The following is a 21,894-nucleotide window of genomic DNA, read 5'->3' as shown; positions in this document are numbered from 1 at the left end:
CCTCCTCGTTCATCCTCTGATACACTACTCACCGAGTCATTGATATTAAAATAAAAAGACTGGCATCATTAATAACTAGCTTTAAAAAAAGTGACCAAACGGATCAAACAAAGCAAAAAAAAAAACGAACACTAGGATACTGTTCACAAAGTTGTTTCTTTCATGCTCGTGCACAAACTCCCGTCAGTAGTTTCATATGGTATGGCACCGGCGACCCTATGACAAACACCATAAAAAATTTATTAGAAAATTAATTCCAAAGAGAAAAAAAAAATTAACCAAGAGAGACGGTTAGACATGGATATAAATATCTTGTCCGTTTTTATGGGTAAGTTGGATGCTTCAGTTGGTAGAACAACGTGCGTGATAACGTATTGTGATATAGAATAAGAGGAGAAGAAGACACACAAGTAAAGGAAGTAAAGAAGAGAGATTTCTTATTCATGTGTACAGAATTACAATGGGTTAAGCCTCTGTTTATATAGATAGAAGACTTGGTTCCCAAGATATGTAAACCCTAATTTTAGACACGAATGACATCTTAATAAATAAACTTGATTTATAACAAAAATAACACATTTCCAGAAATGTATGGAGTATTATAATTACCTGCTCGGATACTCACGTGCAGTTGGAAATCCAGGATCTAAAAAAATACCATGGGAAAAAAAACAAATAGCGGACTTGGACTTTGTATAGGCAAGCATCACTTAGTTTTCAGGTTGGGTTTGAAATTTTGAAAGAAGTAAAAAGAGTGTTCATTCAGGGGTGGGTGGTTTATATTCCTGTCACGAAGAAAAAACATATGCTGTTAATAAAGAAAAACTGATAACTTAATAAATAAAAATGGTACGCCTTTAAAATCAGATAAATACTTTATTAAATTTTAGATGAAAGAAAATTTATTATTGGCTAGTTCCCAGCTAGGCGATATTGTCTCTTCATGAATCTAATTCGCAATACTCTGTAGAAAATGAGAGTGACCGATCCATAACATTATATAAAATTTGTTTATTAGCTTGTTGCATTGCTCCTAAAATAAAAGCCGGCCTATTTTGGTCCCTCCGAGAATAGCCTAAGCATATAATTTCAAGGGATATCATCACATAATTAGCTTTATAATCTGTAATAACGTAATCAGCATGTTGAAAATGAAGTGTTATGGAAGGATAGTTAGTAATATCAAATCTTCCACGTAGACGGAAACAAACATCAAAACTTTTTTGCGTACCAATATATTCAACTCATAGACCTTCAAAATGTGCCTTCACCAAATCTGCAACTTTATCAGAATGATCTTTATACATCATGGATATTTGAACACCAGTATCTATGATAGTACCGCATTCTTTTTACGGAAAATGAGTCATTTGTCCAAATATTTTTAAATCACGGTTCAAATGGACGAGTAAAAAATAATTTGGGTGAAATGGCCAAAAAAATCCTAGCTTAAATTTAAAAAATAGCAAGGATGAAACTGGATAAATCTTGTGTAAATTAAAAATAAGAAAAAATATTTGAAAATGGGCACGATGAAACTGGTTACATCCTGCCTATTTTTACATTTTTGTCCATTTAAACAGTATCAAAATCTAACTGTCCATTTCACCTAGGAATTGTTGATTTTGGTCTTTTTAACCAATTTTGTGTTCTTTTTTGGACTTAAGATTAAAAGTACCTCTAGAGAAGCCTATTTTTTGTTGCTTACACTAATATCTTCTAGATTAAAAGTAATACTGATACGTCTGAAAAGGAGGCACAATGCTGGGACTTGTATGTACTACTTGAGATGCATCTCCAATTGTGGCATCTGCACCAAACCTTAAATATGTATCGGATCGCTCAATTTTATTGTTAAATGTCTCCATACAGTAGGAAAATTTTCCTTCGCCAACATCACCTAATTGGTTTAGAAAAGACCATTGTCCTGGTCCTAAGCTAAGTATTCCTGCAATAAGATCAGGTTTTCCACGTAAATGATTCCTACCGATAAAGTTATCCAAATTCTTTTGGTGAAAATCACAACCTATGTGTAAACCAATACTTTCAAGGCCACCGGCATCGGAGCCAAGAGTAAATTTTTCTTCAGCTATAATACCAGATGTAATTGATCCACTTGCATAGCGTGTTTTATAAGTGCATTGCCCATTATATCCCTTGCAAATAGGATGAGTATTATAAGGAACAACACGATATGTAGTTGACGAGCTCCAAGGATAAAGCGGCATATCTTGATTGAAAGCTTCAGTGGCACCTTCGCAATGAAGTCAAGTCTCATCACTACCTGAATCAATCATCAAATAGTAATTCTTGACTTGTTGTTGGCTACAATGAAATGTACCTAAACCAACCATCGCAACATAATACGCACTTGGTTCGTAAACTACTGGCAAACGTACAACATCAGGATCTACTGAACGTGTTGCACCGTCATGGAGTAATATTTGTGACTTGATGTAACGTGCTTGAGCTTTGGATTGTTCTACGAATCTCTAAAACCTTTCGTCTCTTGTTAAATGGTTACCAGGATATAAAGACGATCCTTTGGAGTCTCTATGAATCATCTTCACACTAAACCCTTTCTTTGGATACACCGCGATGACTGAATATAACAGCAGTGAAACATGAGTAATTGATAGGAAAACAATGAAAAAAGTCTCCCCCATTTTTTACCTAAGAAAATTCTTGTGGACATAACTATGTGCAATTCTGAACTTCAATTTATAGTACTAAAATGAAAATTTATTAATGATTTTAGATTTTGGAAATTAATACAAAACCTTTTGTTATTAATACGCATTAAAGGCCGCCAGTTGTACAACCTATAAAATTTCTGTTAAATCTTTCTTTGGATATCAAGTTAATGTACAAATAACTATCATATCTTGGCAGAATAAATTTTGATTTTTATTATTAAGGATGGAAAAAGGATGATTTGGGCATCAACACCATTAACGATAAGATCACTGATTATATATCATCGGTTCGTCGGTTTCCTTCCCGAGTTAAAGTATTCTTGGCTTAGAAGATTTTAGTGATGGCACCTTGTTTTTCAAAGCAACCTTGCTTTCAAATAGTAATGATACCTTGTTTCGCTTATTCTTCTCATCACTCCACAAATTTACGAGGATTAATCAAACAATAATTACAAAAAATGCTGATCACACAATAAGAAGACAACAACTCATGACTAAAACAAAAATAGATTAAGATTAACAAATGGTGGAGAATTCAACACTGTTGGGCTCATCAGAAACAACTAGCAGTAGAACAAGAATATAGTACTAACAATCATGGAATTGAACTGTAATGAAGAGCAAATGCTCGTCTAGTAACCACAAGAGTGTAGTAAAACTGTGAGGTTAAGCGGAAATTATTATCATTTTATCAGAATGCATCTTATTGGAGATCCCTCCGCACCAACCAATCTCAGAGGTAAGCAATGCACAGAAGAATACAGCCCAGCGTCGATACCATCCAGTTTCAGGCCTTCCACAATAATGATGTCCTGGCAGCATTTACAAAATCACACGATATTACTGGGGAGCAAAATATAAGGTGATCATATGTATAGGCCAAGAACAATAGATAATGGTATGTCAGATGAGAAATAAAATCAGATTAAAGAAGAATGTTTACCCTGCCTTCAAGAAACACGAGATGAGCAGAAACATTGTCGTCCCATGAAGCAACGGATAAGTAATCAACTCCTACATCAAATTTCACAGCAGCATCCCAGGATAATCGTGACTTTTGGAGATAAACAGATGAGCGAGTAACAAAACCAGACATATACTCTGAAGAACCTGAGTATCTTACCAACCATCTTGATATCAGTGTGATCTTTCAGCCACTGTGCTCCATCCTGTGTAAAACCAACAAAACTGGTGTCGAACTGGTTTTTGTACATAAGCAACCTGTAATAAATCATTAAGGTAGCCACTGAATCACATAATAATGAGGACAGAGGAATAGTTAATTAACTGATGAATGATAAGCATAAGATACCTGTCAGTGTTTAATGTTCTGAATATCACTCGACGCACTCCTCTTGGAATGTTTAAAGACTCCATAGCTTCAGCTGTTATAACGTAAACGATCATTAACGGTTGGATATCCACAAATACACAGCAAAGACACCAAAACAGCAAATACCAAATTTGATTATGAGGTTAGAACAGAAGTTACTTACCAGTAATGTTCATATTTCTAGGAACATCCACTAACAGTACAGGACCTATTACGACAATCAACAGCATTACAAGGGTAAGTAGTCACATAAGTGTTGTGTGAGGCGTGAGGCGAGGCGCCAAGCCGGTCGCCTCGCAAAACTATTGGTGAGGCGCCCACTTAATTTATAAAAATACAAAATTTATCTAATCAAACAGGGAAAAAAAGTATTTATACCATTGAGAAGATCAAGATCGAGTGAATTAACATCAAAACCAGCATCGAAATAGTGATCGTAGAAGTGTCCAGGTGCATCAACATGAGTACCGGCATGGGTTATCAACTTCAACTCAGAAATGTTATACAAAGAACCATTTTTCATACTTACTGCAAACCGCACCAGCTGACCCACACCTTCCGGTGAACCAAAAATTGGTAAATCAGACCTCATTTCATGAGTGATGTCAATTATCCTTCCATTCTTCCCATAAACTTCTCTCTTTGGTGGCGGGGGAACCACTATATTGCAGTCATCTCCATAGCTAGAGGGATACGCCTCTATTGGTGATGATGCTAAGGAAGAAGAAGAAGAACCCAGAATGAAAATGGTGCATATAAGGATAAAACTCCATGGAGCTTCCATTATCGTCAAGTTCTTCTCTGTCAGTCCAGTGAAGCAACTCTACTTTCTTAATGAAACGAGTGGATATTAGCTATTACACGTGCACGATGAAAGTTAGGTGGCTAGTTGTTCCATGTGTTTTATTCCTGAGAACCAGGCCCAAGTTTACACAAACGGGCTCTAGCACCAAGAAATGAAATTTATAGTGCTTTAATTCACTTTAATTGGTTGATCTCTGATTTTCAATACTCGAGACTTAAAAACGAGACCATGATCAATGGTGTTTTGAGGTTATGCAATTGATGAAACCGAGCTGCTTCTGGTTGGGTACTCATGGATGGTTTCAGCACATCATGCGGAGAAGAAGAATTACCTTCTATTCTCTTTCACTATTAGTGCTGTAGCAATTACTGTATCCAGCCAAAAGCCTCTGGGTCATCAAGCGAACGGATTTTGGCTGGGGAAAGTAATAAACCAGCATTAAGTACAGAATTTCACTTGCATATTTCCTGTAAACGATCTGAAACTTGTGTTCTGCAGCGCCGGAGCGAAAGCTAACCAATGCTCTGACAAAACAAACAAGGAGAAAGATGGATGGGATTCTGGCTATTGGCATACATCTCAAATACGTCTGTTTATGAATCCATAATGAAGTTATGTTCGTTAGTATGAAAAATGCAACAACAGTGCCGGAACTTACATTAGCTGAGCTGAGATTCACAGAAGCTGCTATGAAGCTTAAGTGGTGCACCTTGCTGCATAGACTGCAGAGGCAGCCAACATGGCCGGAGCGGAGAACATTATCATGGCATACTGCATCAGAACCAATTCCGCCAACAAATAAACCATGTTCTTCTCCATCTAAAATCAAAAAACATATAACAAACAAGTCAAAAACAGAAAGAGAACTACTTATACCTTAATCAAAAAGGTTTTCTGGTATACGTTCTGCTGGATATACGAACGAACTCATAGCAGGTAATTACTTAGAAATCAATTTTATGTAATTAATTTTATTTGCAAACTATTAAATTCACAAGAGCATCTTAGAAATGCAATAATCAAATAATATATTAGCGACTTGTAAACCAAGTATTGCACTCATTATCTATGGCAGTATCATTTGGAATCGGGTATAAGTTTGGTTCATTTTGATATTTGGGGTGGGCTCATGCCAATCTTATCGTCCATAGTATAGATATACACACATACAAACGAATTCACTGATATTTTCTTTGAGGCATTTCATCAAGCAACACATCGACAAACATAAGCTGGTTAGAATGAACATGCAAAGTCGAAGCAAAATGAGTAGCGCTTCAGTTAGGAAACAACCAAAATTGGAGCGCCGAATCTCCTACTACGTATCTAATGATTAACAGGAAGAAGATTAAAAAGTTCATTACCTTGGTAGGAGATTATCCCAACAAAAATTAGAACTGCTGAGTATCGATGTGATTGGAGGAGAAATTCTTTCTTAAGAAGCAGTAATTCGTATTTAGAATCAGCAGCTGGAAATTAGGTTTAGCCGTCCTGGATTAGTTTCCGGAACTAAATTAACAAGACAACAAAATAATAAATTTTTTTTTCTTTCTTTCTTTTTTTTTTCTTTGAAGCAACAAAGTAATAATTCTATCCGTAGGTTAATATACTAAAAATACTCTCAAATATAGATTTCCGAGTGCGAATTAGTGAACATTCTTTAACGAGTGTATATTTCACATTTTAATCTCTATCCTTGATTTAATTTAGGGAGTTATGTAACGAGGGCTGTGATTCTAAACATGAAGGATAATGGGGCCATCAGTTAAATAATCAACCAATCAGAAGAATATGTGAAATATACACTAGTTAGAGGAGTGTGAACAAATGCGGACTCTAGATTTCCTTTTCTTTTATTTTCATAATTTTCATAAAAATTAAAATATGGAAACCAATGACAAAGTAGTGGCGTAGGTAAGTTCATTTTTTATAGATTACGCGTTGTTATTCAAAGAAGAGTTGGAGCCCAGATTGTCGCTAGGTTGCCAACCAAAAGCTTTGTATGATTTTTCTTGTAAACTATCTGTAAACTATATTCCAAATTTATAAAAAAACAAAAATAATGAAGATGATATTTTATGACAAAGTATTTCTCTTTTCTTATATATATTTCCTTTTATTTTTGTTATTGTTTTAAAATTAAAATATTGGCATAAAAACTAAAATAGGGATTTTTCGCATAAGAATCATTTTTTATGGAAATTAACAAGATTTTTCGCATTGAACATATATTTATTTATTTTCATATTTTAGGGTTTAGAAAAGTCCAGATTTTATTTTTATTAAATTTTACAGTGCCGATTTTACTGAAATCATGTAGCCGCGGTGAAAGAATTCTGCTAAAATTTCGACTAATAAGGATCAAGGGTTTCGTCGACACCCAAAACAAAAAACCGTTATTGCCCATTTTGGAGCATTGGATCGAATAAATAAGATTAGAAATTAACGGCCAAAAAATATAAGGGGGCTAACTTGTTTTTCAGCCAATCAAGAACAAAAGTTTTGTTCACCAGCCAATGAAGGGGAAGGTTAGCGATTCTTGACTTGGTGTGAGAGATGAGGTTAGGTGTTTAGGTTGTTGATTGGTAATGCTATACAAAATAAAAAATACAAAGCTTTAACATCAAATTTATAATTTATTAAATTCTAGAGGAAATAAATTTATTACTATCTAGCTACATGGGATTGTCCGTTTACGAACCTAATTCACAATACTCTGTAGCGAATGAGAGTGACTGGTCCATAACATTATACAAAATATGTTTATTTCCTTGTTGCATTGCTCCTAAAATAAAAGCGGGCTTATTTTTATCCATTCGGAAAAAGCCTAAGTAGATGGTTTTTGCGAATATAATCACAAAATTAGCTTTATAATCTGAAATAACATAATTGGCTTGTTGAAAATGAAGTGTTATTGAAGGATAGTGCGTAATATCAAATCTTCCAGGCAGGCGGAAACAAGCATCAAAACTGTTATAGGTGCTAATATATTCTACTCTAAGCTCTCTAAAATGTGACTTAACCAAATCTGCGACTCTATCAAAATGATCTTTATACATCGTGGAAAAAGGAGCACCTGAGTCTATGATAATACCACCTTCTTTTCGGGATTTCACTTCAAAAGTACCTTTAGGAAATCGTACTCTTTTATTAGCAACACTAATATCTTCTAGATTTAAGTAATAATGAAGCTTCGTCCGAAACAGAGGAACCACAGTGGGAGTTGTCTGAAATACGCCTCCAATTGTTGCATCGGCACCAAATCTTAAATATATATCTGATCCCCTAATCCTATCGTTAAACATCTCCAAACAATAGGAAAATTTTCCTTCTCCAGCAGCACCTAATTGATTTAGAAATGACCATTCTCCTGGTCCTAAGCCGAGTATTCCTGCAATAAGATAGGATTTCCATATAAATGATTTCTACCGAGGTTGATTTCAAAATTTTCCAGGCGAAAGCCACAACCCATGTGTATGTTAATACTTTCAAGATCACCAGTATTATAGCCTAAAGTAAATTTTTCTTCAGCTACAATACCAGATGTAACTGATCCGCTCGCATAGCGTACTTTATAAGTGCATTGGCCGTCGGCATTGCACTTATCTCCCTTGCAAAGAGGATGAGTATTACAAGGAACATGACGATACGTAGAAGACGATCTCCAATGATAAAGGGGCATATCTTGATGGAAAACTTTTGTGAAACCTTCGCACTGAATCCATGTCTGATCACTACCAATATCAATCATCAAATAGTAATTCTTGAATGGTTGTTGGCTACCATTAAATGTACCTAAACCAACCATTGCAATGTAAAATGAACCTGGTTCGTAATCTACAGGCAAACGTACAACATCGGAATTCATTGAGCGTGTTGCATTGTCATGGAGTAATATTTGTGACTCGATGTAACGTTCTTGAGCTTTGGATTGTTCTACGAGTCTTTGAAGTCATTCCTCTTTTGTTAAATGGTCACCTGGATATAAAGGTGATTCTTTCGAGTCTCTATAAATCATCTTCATACTAAATCCTTTCTTTGGATACACCACAATGACCAGGTCTAATAGTAGTGTAACATGAGTAATTGATAGAAGCAAAATGAAAAAAATCTCCCCCATTTTTTGAGGTAAGACGAATTTTTGATGGACACAACTATGTTGAATCTTGAAACTGAATATAGTAGTGTATAAAGTGAAATATTAGTACTATTTTTTTTTTGAAGTTAAAAAAAGATATTTTATTAGATCTTTGGATTTATTTGCTTAACTATTAGGGTAAGAATTAAGGATTTTACCATTGTAATATTTGATTTTATTTTGTTCCATGGATATTCAATAATACTGAAGGATTATAACTAAGGATATGCGACCCTGAACTTCCATTTATAGATAGTACTGTAAATGAAATTTTAGGATTCTGAAGTTAAAACAAGTTCTTTCTCTTATTGATACGCATTAATATCTCTGGATTTATTTGCTTATATATTAGGGAAAGAATTAAGGATTTTACCATTGTAATATTTTAACCATATATAAATAAAAAGATTTTGTTTTGAAAATAATATCTAAAAGTACCGAGGTTGTAATATTTTGTTTTTCTTTATTGGGTTCCATGGAATATTCAACATAGAGGTTGTAATATTTTCATTAAGAACCGTAACATAGATGTTTGTCCCGAAGGAATATAATTAAGACTTAACATAGAAGGTTGTAATATTCATCTCTGAGTAACTGATTATCCAGTTACATGCTCAGTACTTCAAACAACAAACCAGACTTACTAAGATGGAAAAGCAATGTTCGCAATAATTGGATATAGTTTCTCAAGATGCTTGAATATTTAGCAATACGATAGAGAATAAGTGTTTGCATTAACTAAACTCAAGCATGAACATGTAGAGAATTAACAATGGAATAGATGGTTGCAGTACCAGTACCTATCATATATCTGTAATACTTTTTTTTTAAGTTTCGTCAATTACAGGGCTCCATAACTACAAACTAAAGATAATGAGATAATGCGCAACCGACACAGATAGATTAATCAATATTTTTTACCCTAAGACAAACAATATATGGGTTTCGATGAATAATTGTGTACTGTGTGACTTTGGGAGATTTTCTAAACCTCGATGAATAAAATCAAGTTACAGGGTTAATACTTTCAGCGGGAAAACTGTGAAAAGCAACGTTCACTATAATACACGTACATAACACAAATATACTATGAGTTTCCAAGGAGTAGATTCATAATTAAGGTAACAAATGACAAACATGAAAATAAGGGCCTTTGTTCGTAAAATTTGTGAAAAATGTCGACTGATTCGCTGGCAGGGACGTATTATTGTAATTTGTTCCAACCTGAGACATAAAATTCTAAGCTTCAATACCAATCGGCCACACTAATTCTAAAATGCCTAAAGAGATACAAAAATGTAAAAGGTAGTTTACATAGTTTTCTGAAACTAGACGATTTTTTAAATCATTTCCATATATACTCAAGCATACGAATCACAAGACCGGATCAAAAAAATAGGTAATATAAACCAATAACATAACAATATTTATTTCTACATGGAACCAAAAAATTAACCAACAATATAACAAGTTTTACTGCTACGTAGACCGGAAAATAACATATTCCATACTACAACAGCTGATGTTTGAAAATAATGAAATATATTTTTTTTGGATAACTGTAGAAAAATAATTATGTCAACAAAAAGATAGTTCAAACTTCGGATCAAAATAGTTCAATAGACGAAGAACTGATCGTTATCAAACAATCAATGTTAAGTACGGCACAACAAATTGAAACCCTACACACGGCACTCATATTTTAGAACACCGATGGATTCCGATAATAGATATGACTTGAAGTAGTCTATACATGGACAACAATATGGGTATGATATCACATTTTCACAGTATTATCCGATTAAGTTTTATGAATCTAAAAACAATTGGATTATAGATAATTAAAATAAGATCATATATATGTACAGCGAAAAAGAAGACAAAAAACGAGCAGAGAAAGTTTACATAATATCAAAAGTTACACTATTAGGAAAATAAATAACAGAATATAGCAAATAGAAGAATTTGGGAAATACTATTAAAAAGATGAACGAAATGGCAAAAAAAAAAAAAATAGAGTGTATGCGCTCAAAGAACATCTACAACAAAAATACTGTGTAAACATGGATAAAATTTGGGGTCGAGAAAGAACGAAAATATGCAAATAAGGTTTTATACGTGTACAAAACTGAAGAAAAAATATGGGAAGTCGGGCACAGTTCAAAGGCATAAATTTGGTTTCGGGTTAAATGATAAGCAGAAGTCAAATAGGATGAAAAGCTAACGTCATACTATGTTTCATGTTAAACTTTATGGTTGTTTTCATGTCGTTTTTAATGTGACAGTATTACATTATTTTCTTATCGGCATATTTCATGGATGCATCGTTGCATCATTATAAATGCATTTTCATGATTGAGGAGGATCATAAATTCATTAACATGTGAAGATCATTAGTGTTGATGCATTATGTGACTAAAGGATCATCATAAATCGCTTTTAATTAAAGTGCTTAGACGTATTGATGCATTGTGTGACTAAATATAGAACGATTCTATTAGTGTTGTTATTAGGTATTTATTGATGCCATTTACTGTTGTACCCTGAAATTGATTAAAAGTATATGCACTAAAGACTAAAAGAAAAGGTTGAACCAGGGCCATAAGGCCCCGGTGATACCTAATATGTATCAACAAAAAATGGTCAAAATCTTCATTAACTAGAACTGCAAAACAAAAGAAGGTTCGTGATATGGAAGTTCAGTATATACACAAACCTAGTAAGCCAACTCTCGCGTTTGACACAAAATTAGAGAAGCAACTTGTCCAGCGACAGGCTAAATTTGGTGCAATGTCGAGAGAACAAAGACAACAGTTTTCCCATCCCAGATTTTGCTTGACAGATAACATCCATACCCAAAATAGCTTGAGGAATGCATTCGTGTTGAACTGATTGAGAACCAAAAGAAAAATTGTGGCCCAGAACCTCAATAAATTTTTGCCTCCAAAACTAGGAGTACAGAACTAGTGTTTTTTACCTGCAAGTCAAACAACACACCTTAGAGTAATGAAATAAAACTACAACATAAGTAAAATACAATCCCCGTAGAACCTACTTAATGTCGAGAATCAATAGGAGTATATAAAAACTATCCAACTGAACCATAATCTTAATGCAAAACTTGATACAAGCCAATACACAAAGAAATATAGCTAATTCAAATCAAAAACATAAAAGAATCCAAGTAAAAGATATGCCTGGATGCTCAAATCCTGAATCAACAACTGCTCTAAGAAGCTACGGATTTAATAGAAAAACTTTGAATCCAAAACTGTGTATCCCAAACCCCCTGTACCATTCCGAAACATTCAAATTTAACACAAAACAAGAGTTCGAATTAACACAATACAAGAGTTCAAAAATAAAAACAAAACAAAATCTATCTCAAAATGACAAAATTGCATAAATTTCATTCACAGGATTTCAACACCCAAAAGGACAAAATCATATCAAACGTTTAAAAGTTTTCAACTTTATATAAAAATTTCGAAAGGAAAAATTACGGCAATTTGAACTTAACAAAATTTCAACTTTCTAGGTTTTTGACAAAACCCAAAAATCTCAAACTCAAAGCGCCAAAAATATTTGTAGATCGAAGAAGATGGTAACAGATCGAAGAATATAATACAAAAACTGAGCTCGAATCATGGTGGAACGAGTTTACCTGCATTGATAGATCGAATCCTGGTGGAGAACGGCGTTGCTAGTTCAGTTCTGGGATTTGGATTATGACTTGATTTGAGATTTGAAATCTCTGAAATCAGTAATCATTCGACCTTAATCTCGGAGAGATTACTGACTTGAGACTTCATAAGTTCTTTGAAATCAGAGTAGTGGAACCCTAATAGTCAGAGAAGAGAAGAGAAGAGAGAGGAAGAGAACGAGAGAGAGAGAAGGAGAGAACGAGAATGAGATAGTGTGATTTCTTTAGATAATAATAGTCAGCCGAATCAGTTTTGATCTGAATGAACTGAATAGTCAGCTAAACCGAGTAAGCTAAGAGTGTGGGAAGCCACACTCGTGAGTTGCACGCGTACGACTCTAATCTGTTGCGAATTGTATCAAAACGGTTGCGAGTTTTGTAACGGACATAGCTGTTGCAAATTTTTTGTAAATGAAATTTGCAACTGAAAATTCGCAACAGGAACAAAATTGTTGCGAAATCTAGTTACTAATCATGGAAAATGGTGTAGTGTTTGTACATAAGCAACCTGTAATAAATCATTAAGGTAGCCACTGAATCACATAATAATGAAGACTGAGGAATAGTAAACTACTAAACTAGTAAATGATATGCATAAGATACCTGTCAGTGTTTATTGTTTAATGTCCTGAATATCACGGGACGCACTCCTCTTGGAATGTTTAAGGACTCCATCCATAGCTTCAGCTATTGGAACGTAAGCGATCATTAACAGTTGGATATCCACAAAGTTACCAGTAATATTCATATTTCTAGGAACATCCACCAACAGTACAGGACCTATTACAGCAGCATAACATGGGTAAGTAGTCACATAAATAATATTCAAACACATTACAAAATGTTTTGTGAGGCGCGAGGCAAGGCGCCAAGCCTATCGCCTCGCAAAATTATTGGTGAGGCGCTCAGTTAATTTACAAAGCGAGCGCCTTGTTCGCTTCTGACAACAATACAAAATTTATCTAATCAAACAGGAGAAAAAATAAAGTATATGTACCATTGAGAAGATCAAGATCGAGTAAATTAACATCAAAGCCAGCATCAAAATAGTGATCGTAGAAGTGTCCAGGCGCATCAACATGAGTACCGGTATGGGTAATTGTAGGAAATATAGTCTCGAATTGGCCACTCAAGATCATTTCTAGTATGAATAAAAATTGGGTTAAGTAGACACGGTGGTTTAGTTTGATGAAACTAGATGGATGCCTAACAGTCAATTAATGAAGAGTTGCGACCGTACAGAAAGGTTGGATTGGCAACTAACCAGTTGAACAGTTGCATACTTAATTTGACTAGACATCATCCAATGGTCAGGATATATTGGATCTCAACCGTCACGTTGTTTCAATTATTATAAAACCCGATTCTCTTCTCCCGTTCTGATATAGAAAGAAAACCATTTTCTGCGTACACAGAGAAAACTTTCGTGTATTCTGAAAATTTTGATCTTTGACAAATTTCATTGATTTTCATTTCAAGAGTCTGTTAAGAGAGTGTGTCTCCAACAAAACTTCGCGTTCGTTGTTCGGTGTAATCGAAGTGCTGCGAAATACATCGAGGTATTGTTGAATGTTGGAGACACATGTCATTAAACAGCATCCTATACAGGGCACACTTTCCACCTCTTCTGTCTAATTTTTGTTTTGGTCTTTCGCTACAGTTTGATTGTGTTTTTGGTTTTAATTTTGCAAACTGTGTGTTCGTATCATTTTTATTGCGACTCTGTACCTTCCTTTGAGTGCGTGTTAAAGCTTAGAAGAGATCACGAACATCTTTTGTCACCAACCAAGTAGTATAGTCGATCTGCCTACAATCTGTTTGTGTATGTGTCAGGGTGAACATATGTTACAGTAGGAACATCTTCTAGTGCTTTGTTTTACATGGTAAAGTAGATAGATTAACCAAGATTAGTATACATATTCCAACAGTAATCAACTTCAACTCAGAGATGTTAATACAAAGAACCATTTCTCATACTTACTGCAAGCCGCAACAGCTGACCCACACCTTCAGGTGAACCAAATATTGGTAAATCAGATCTCATTTCATGTTGCATTCATCACCATAGCTGGAGGGATACGCTTCTATTAATGGTGATGATGCCAAGGAAGAAGAAGAAGAAGAAGAACCCAGAATGAAAACGGTGCATAAGGATACAACTCCATGGAACTTCCATTATCATCGAGCTCTTCTCTCTGTCGGTCAAGTGAAGGAGCTCTAACTTCTTAGTGAAACGAGTGGATATTAGCCATTACACGTGCATTATGAAAACAGTAGTTGCTGTGTACACATATATCTCACTATCGGACACGTGTATACAGAAAGGTACGTGGAGAGCATGCAAGTCAAAACATCAAAACACGATGCGTCACGAAGCACCAAATAAACCCCTAGGAGTTGCTTTATCTCATCCCCAGAAGAGGAGCTAAGATCAACGGTGGAGAGAAAGTCAGCTGACACGGACTGACAGGGGCAGAAGACACTTGTCTGACACGAGCAGACCCCTCAACTACCCGCATTAAACACTCTGAGCAGTGCACGTGTCGACCAACCTGTGGAACGAGCGAGGATGCCTCCGCGGGATCGGGGGAAACGCAGACCTCCGCGTGATGGACGCAAGGACACGAGAAGATAAGGTTCCAACGGTCTTCAGAGATGGGTCCCACGTTCAACCTTATAAATACCCAATCTCCACAAGAGGAAAGGGGATCGAAAAACATCAAGAGAGAGAGAGAGAGAGAGAGAGAGAATAGCAAAGGTAAGTTAATCCCTAGTGGAGAGAAACATGTAAACCCAAAAGTCATTCAACTATTCGTGTAACCGTGAAAATAGTAGAACAACAAACCCCGTGGATGTAGGCCTTAGTGCTGAACCACGTAAACCTTGGTCTTATTTACATTTCAGCACTTTACATTCATTTAGCTCCGCACGTTTGCTTATATTTGTTTTCCTTTTATTTGTATCCCATGCAAATCGACGCACGGGGAGTTGGAGGAGGCCATGATAAACCCGGGTTTTGAGCCAATGAATCACATCAGGGTCATCATGTAATCTCTTTAGATTAAGATTGATTGTGGCATTCGGACCCCGCGTAGTTCGTGTGTCCACAATTTGGCGCTAGAAACAGGGACTTCGTCCCGGTAAAAGATTTATCTTGTCCTGTGATTTCATTTAATTTGGCATATGATTGCTCGATTTTATCAGCTCGGACCGTATAGATCATTCGTCAACTGTATTATTCAAAAACCCACCTTTGCCTTCGATAAGAGTTATTGTTCAAGCGGGTTATTGTCTAATCCGTCGGATTTACAATTTTCGTAGTTTTTTATACTAAGGATCCTTTAATAAAACTTAACCCGTATTTATAGCCTGCGGGTATTAATTCCCTCTTGAAAAATTGTATTTCGCCAACTAACCCGCTTCACGCGGATATTCCCGTTTCTGTTTGAATAATTTATACAGAGAGAACGTGTTGTGAGTAAAGAAGGCAAGTTTACGAGATTTCGTATCAACAAAAGGGCACGTGATGGAGAAGACGCAGGAAGCAGGAAAATCCAAAGCTTTGTCAAAAGAAACCCCAGGACAACCCCGATCATCACCCGAAGCAAGCAGAAAGGAGATAAACTAAAATGACCAATCGAAGGCAGGATACACTGAAATCACTTCACCCATGAACGCTAATTCTGTTGCATGGCGGCTCTCAGAGCAGCAACGATAAAATACGGGGAGCTGCGGTAGTCCCGAAGGCTGCGGAGGCTAGCAATACCTTCGCCATGAGTCAACTTAACCAACCAAGAAAGGGTGGATGAATCCAGAACATTCCAACCCGCGCATCTGCTAACCTTTGGAATGCCGCTAACAAATAACCAGAATCAAACCATACCGGCGGCTCTGGCACCGCAGAGGGGCGCTCACTCCAATTTGGAAACACCAGCAACGAAGCTGAACCCCTGCCACCTTTAGTACAGACCATGGAGGAGGGCGGCGCCACGGCTGTAGCGGCACGCGGGGACTCCCAATCAGGGGTCCAACCAATCACACCAACTAATGGCTGAGCGAGGAACTGAGAGGAACCAACAGGTTTACGCAGAAGCTGTAGCTCTTTGGCCAGAGAAAATCAAGATTTAAAGGAGCGGATTGCTCTAAGCAAAGACCAGCCAACAACTTGATGAAGCAAGCTCCAAAGCACACAGAGCCAAACCAAGACTGTAGAGTCGTCCTAGCGCTAATGAAGACGCGACAAGGAGACATAGCGTATCCGACCCGGATTATGACGATGGAGAGTCAGACGGAAATGAGCTGAAGAATTTAGAGCACCAACGCGCAATGGAGGAACTGCGAGATGAGATGATGGCAGAGATCAGGCAATTAAAAAATAAACAAGGTGGGGGAAGGTTAGAAGAGGTCATGAGAGAAGCTAACTCCACGCCCCTAACGCATCGCTTGGCCAACACCCCTATTCCTGAAATGCCCTGTCCCGACGTTCGAATGCTATGATGGTCCAGCGACCCTGCTGCACATGTTCGGTACTACAACCGTGTCTTAGCTAGATGGGGACAGAACGACGCCGTACTCTGTAGATACTTCCCGTCAAGCTTGAAGGGATCGGCGTTATCATGGTTTGATAATCTGCCACCAAACTCCATACACTCATACGACCAACTCGCAGAGAAATTCTTAAGAACATACATGTACAACAAGACTGTAAACACCGGGATGGATAAGCTCTTTTCACTAGCAATTGGCTACAAGGAAACCACGAGGGAATACACAAACAGATGGCATAGATCTGCCAAGCCATAGGAGCGTGGACCCAGTGGTAAGCATCAACTGCTAAATGGGGCTTAGACCGAATGAGTCCCCTATTTGTTGAAATTCACGGGAGCGTGCCCAAGACAGAAGGCGATCTCCGAATAATTATCGAGAAGCACGCTCGACTTGAAGAAATTCAACGGGAAAACCCGAGGGCATATCCGCAGAGGTCTCACCGCACCAATTCAGCGGAACAAACCAATGGGGCCAAAAGGGGTTGCTCAGATGAGAGACCTCACGAAGATAGGAAAGGAACAGGGATGAACGAAGAACAGGCGACCGAAAATTCGAAGATCAAGTTTACACGAAACTCAACGCTAGCTATGCTCGTATCCTACGAGAATCAAAGGGAGGGAAAACTTAGATGGCCATGGTCTAAGGGAAAGCAGCCCCCGAGATCCGAGAAGTCTAAAGATTACTGTGAGTATCACTGTTTCAACGGACACCAGACCGAAAAATGCAAGAACCTTAAAATAATGATCCAAAAATTAATTGATGCGGGAGAGCTCAAACATTACATACGAAGGAGGTTACCGAGGACAGATCCAAACGAACCAAACCAGTCCAACTTCCGGAAGAAAACCGAACAATCAACACCATCTCGTGTTCCGAAGCCACAGGACCCTCTCACAGCACAGATTGGAAAAAGGTTACGGAAGCAATTCGAAGATCGCTGCGAGTTATATAAGGTCGATGGGATACGGTGGACGAACACGAAAATGGATGGAATTATGTCATCTTCGATGCCGAGGATATCGAAGAAGATATGGAAGACCATAACGATCCCTTGGTCCTAACATTACCATAGCTGGATGTAACCTCAAAAAGATCCTCATAGACGGGGGAAGCTCTGTGAATGTCCTATTCTATGATGCATTCAACGGATGAAGCTCCATGATGAACAGTTGATGACCTCTTATCACACCATCTACGGATTCAATGGAGCGGCCACGAAGCCCTTGGGAGACATGTGTTACAGGTTAACGCAGGGCCCATGAAACTGGATACCCGATTCAGTGGTGGACACCCCTTCCCCCTACAACGCCATTATTGGACGACAATGGGTACACAAGCTCAAAGGAGTTGCGGCAACATACCACCATACCTCAGATTTCCAACACCTGAGGGAATAATGGAGATCAAGGGAGATCGAATCGCTACGCGAGAATGCCAGGCCACTCAGGATCATATCAACAATGAGCAAGAAGAACAGCGAAAAATCCGAAGAGTAAGAAATCAAGAAACCACGAAAGAGAAGCCGTAGACCTATTCCTTAAGGAAACTACAGGAAAAGGCTTGACGAAAGAGGTAATGTCCAAGGCTCGGAAACAAGTACCTCAACAATCAACAAAGAGCAGAAACACGCAAATAGCAATTAAAGAGCGCCCCAGTCCTCGGAAACCCGAAGCCTGTGTTCACACCAGGAACCCACTAAGGAAATCAACATAGGAACGGAAGAAGACCCGAAGATGGTCAAAATTGGGACCATCATGGCGAAGAGAGGAGAGAACATTCCTTAACCAAATTACTTAAGGAATATGCGGATGTGTTCGCCTGGAAGTTAGGAGATATGCCGGGGATTGACCCAAAAGTAATCCAACATGAACTACGCATCAAACGGGCACCCCCCGTTCAGGCAGAAAATACGAAAAGTGGCTCCAGAATATCATGAGGCGGTAGAAACAGAACTTCGGAAGCTACTAGATGCAGGATTTATCAAGGAAGTCAAGTACCCTACCTGGATCCAACATGGTCATTGTTCCTAAGAAAAATGGAGGGGTTAGAATATGCATCGACTTTACTAATCTCAACAAGGCATGTCCAAAGGACAGCTATCCCCTGCCGAGCATAGATCAACTGGTTGAAGCAGTTGAAGGATACGAGAGCTGTCGTTTATGGACGGATACTCTGGTTACAACCAAGTAGCCCTGGCAGAAGAAGATCAGCCACACACAGCATTCTATACCCACATGGCCTTTATTGCTATACCAGAATGCCTTTCGGGCTCCGAAACGCAGGGGCAACATACCAAAGGATGGTCGATGCTATCTTCAACCATGGATTGGAGGAACCCTAGAAGTCTACGTGGACGACATGCTCGTCAAAAGCAAGCTGCGTAAAAATCACCACCAGGACCTGAGGAATATCTTCAAGCAATGAGACAGCATCACATGAAAGTGAATCCGGAGAAATGTACTTTCGGTGTCACCTCGGGGAAGTTCCTCGGTATCTGGTGACGAAAAGGGGCATCGAGGTAGACCCAGCTAAGATTCAAGCCATAGTAGAGATGCCGTCACCAAAGAATCTGAAGGAAGTGCAGAAGCTCAATGGGTCCATAGCAGCGTTGGGCAGATTTATTGCACGGTCTTCGGACAATGCAAACATTTCTTCAATATTCTTAAAAAGGGAGCAGGTTCGAATGGACCGCCGAATGCGAGGAAGCATTCCAAAAATCAAAGAACATCTAGCTTCAATCCCTATCCTGCAGAAGCCAGACCCTGATGAAGTTTTGGCACTGTACATAGCAGCAACGGAGGACGCAGTCAGCGCGGTATTAGTCAAAACCAATACAAAGATAGAACAGCCTATCTATTACGTCAGCAAGACACTCAATTCCGCGGAAAGAAATTATACTAAGATTGAACAACTCATCCTCGCACTGGTATGGGCTACCCAAAAACTGAGAACCTACTTCCTAACTCACTCGTCAGGGTACCATGCAAAGCACCATTGGAAGCAGTCCTCAAAAGCACGGGAAAAGTGGGCCGAATAGCCAAATGGAACACCCATCTGGACCAATTCAACATCATTCATGAAATTCAACATTCTCAGAAGTCCCAAGTTCTGGCAGATTTCTTAGCAGACCTCCCTCTAGACAACGACGAAGAGATTAAGGGAATACCAGAAGCCGAGGAAGCAATCAAGGATCCAATGGATATCCTCGAACCTGCGAGTCATAGACAATGGGAAGTCTTGTCGACGGATCTAAAAATAAGGAAGGGCAGGAATAGGTATTGTCATTATCACCCCAACTGGAGAAAGGATTATACAGGCACTTAGATTGGAATTCAAAGAGCATACCAATAACATTGTTGAATACGAAGCTGTCGTACATGCCCTACGTATAATAATAGAGATGGGGGTAACCGATGTAAGGCTGACAAGTGATTCGCAGCTGTCATACGGCAAATGGGCTCGATATAATGTGTACGATGACACCCTTTCAGCTTACATGGCTTGGTCCAAACATTGGCATCACAAATCCCGAACATTAAGTTCCGGCACTTATGCAGAAGGGACCTCAGGCACGCGGATGCCCTAGCATACATATCATCCATGCTGAGGGATAAAAATGCCGAAGGTATTAAAATAGCAAGGGTATACGAGCCTTCGATTGCATCTCAATTCTCCTTCGCTACCAATCAAGATACGATGGAAGAAATATCGAAGACCAGGTAGGAGAAGACATCCATAACGACTTTGATGAAGACATCTGTCAAAGCAAATCAAGACGAAGACTTCAGCAACGAAGATGACTGGAGGGTGACAATACATGCCTTCTCGAAAAGGAAGCTACCTGCGGATCGGAACAAGCTAGAAAGGCTCTCCAAAGTGGGAAGATACGATCTTCGGGAGGGGGTCCTGTATAGAAAATCCTTCCTGGACCATTACTACGCTGCTTGTCCCGGAAAGAGGGCATCGAATTCTAAATGATATCCATTATGGTGACGCAGGGAATCATAGCGGCAGATCACTAGCTGACAAGGCAAAAACGCAAGGATATTACTGGCCGACCATGATACAAGATGCTGCGAGGATGTCCCGACGATGCGAAGAATGTCAGCGCTTCGCGAAAAAAATCCACGCGCCGGCAACAATGTTAAACTCTGTCGATAGCCCGTGGCCATTTGCAAAATGGGGAGTAGACATCGTCGGGCCTTTCATCGAAGGATCAGGAAGAGACGATTTTTGATAGTAGCCACGGACTACTTCAGTAAATGGGTGGAGGCTAAGGCCTTGGCCAGGATCAGAGACGCGGATGTGTTCACTTTCATATTCCAGAACATCATTTGCAGATTTGGTATACCTGCTGAAATTGTATCTGATAACGGCAAGCAATTACAGGGAAAAAATATAGACATGCTCTTCGACACCTTCAAAATAAGAAAGAACAAGTCCACCCCCTTATACCCTCAAAGCAACGGACAAGCGGAAGCTACCAACAAGACCCTCGCCCTTATACTCAAAAAACAATTAGACGAGCATAAGGGAAGATGGTGCGAACAACTGCACAATGTCTTATGGGCATACAGGACAACACGAAGATCCGCTACCGGGGAATCCCCGTTTCTTCTACTTATGGAGCTGAAGCAGTCATACCTACGGAAATCCTCATGCCAACCACGA

General features: G+C 38.4%; 3 protein-coding genes across 4 annotated transcripts; all 3 read right to left on the bottom strand.

The window, feature by feature from the left end:
• Nucleotides 1-1,724: 1,724 nt before the first annotated feature.
• Nucleotides 1,725-2,228, bottom strand: LOC113280057 (aspartic proteinase CDR1-like). Its single transcript, XM_026528699.1, has one exon. It carries the CDS (start codon nucleotides 2,226-2,228, stop codon nucleotides 1,725-1,727), a length of 504 nt encoding a protein of 167 aa, XP_026384484.1.
• A 959-nt stretch (nucleotides 2,229-3,187) lies between these two features.
• Nucleotides 3,188-6,390, bottom strand: LOC113283655 (cyclase-like protein 1). Of its 2 annotated transcripts, none has more exons than XM_026532984.1 (8): nucleotides 6,199-6,390; nucleotides 5,493-5,653; nucleotides 4,408-5,358; nucleotides 4,193-4,237; nucleotides 4,009-4,081; nucleotides 3,820-3,917; nucleotides 3,640-3,710; nucleotides 3,188-3,508 (listed from the first exon to the last, which is right to left on the bottom strand). In XM_026532984.1, the coding sequence occupies exons 3-8, from the start codon at nucleotides 4,811-4,813 to the stop codon at nucleotides 3,380-3,382; spliced, it is 822 nt and encodes a 273-aa protein (XP_026388769.1). In that variant the 5' UTR covers nucleotides 4,814-5,358; nucleotides 5,493-5,653; nucleotides 6,199-6,390; the 3' UTR covers nucleotides 3,188-3,379. The 2 variants fall into 2 exon arrangements, with proteins under 2 accessions (XP_026388769.1, XP_026388771.1); XM_026532986.1 differs by having other exon boundaries at nucleotides 3,824-3,917.
• LOC113280056 (aspartic proteinase nepenthesin-2-like) lies at nucleotides 5,169-8,702 on the bottom strand. Its single transcript, XM_026528698.1, has 4 exons — nucleotides 8,321-8,702; nucleotides 7,536-8,225; nucleotides 5,493-5,653; nucleotides 5,169-5,249 (listed from the first exon to the last, which is right to left on the bottom strand). Exons 1-4 carry the CDS (start codon nucleotides 8,700-8,702, stop codon nucleotides 5,169-5,171), a joined length of 1,314 nt encoding a protein of 437 aa, XP_026384483.1.
• Between the last annotated feature and the right edge of the window lie 13,192 nt (nucleotides 8,703-21,894).

Source organism: Papaver somniferum, chromosome 5, assembly GCF_003573695.1.
Source record: "Papaver somniferum cultivar HN1 chromosome 5, ASM357369v1, whole genome shotgun sequence".
In the NCBI taxonomy this organism is placed as follows: domain Eukaryota; kingdom Viridiplantae; phylum Streptophyta; class Magnoliopsida; order Ranunculales; family Papaveraceae; genus Papaver; species Papaver somniferum.
Note: the sequence above shows the minus strand (reverse complement) of the source record. Positions and strands in the feature narration are given on the sequence as shown.

Excerpts from the sequence above, each read along its gene's own strand:
- LOC113280057 (XM_026528699.1), bottom strand. The coding sequence starts at position 2,228 with ATGCCGCTTTATCCTTGGAGCTCGTCAACTACATATCGTGTTGTTCCT.
- LOC113283655 (XM_026532984.1), bottom strand. The coding sequence starts at position 4,813 with ATGGAAGCTCCATGGAGTTTTATCCTTATATGCACCATTTTCATTCTG. Across the intron at positions 4,238-4,407 it reads CGATCTTGATCTTCTCAATG|GTCCTGTACTGTTAGTGGAT; the intron begins GTATAAATACTT and ends TTGTCGTAATAG. Across the intron at positions 3,509-3,639 it reads TCGTGTTTCTTGAAGGCAGG|GACATCATTATTGTGGAAGG; the intron begins GTAAACATTCTT and ends AAATGCTGCCAG.
- LOC113280056 (XM_026528698.1), bottom strand. The coding sequence starts at position 8,702 with ATGAATTCCGATGTTGTACGTTTGCCTGTAGATTACGAACCAGGTTCA. Across the intron at positions 8,226-8,320 it reads TAATACTGGTGATCTTGAAA|GAATACTCGGCTTAGGACCA; the intron begins GTATTAACATAC and ends ATCTTATTGCAG. Across the intron at positions 5,654-7,535 it reads TACAGAGTATTGTGAATTAG|ATGGAGAAGAACATGGTTTA; the intron begins GTTCGTAAACGG and ends TTTTGATTTTAG.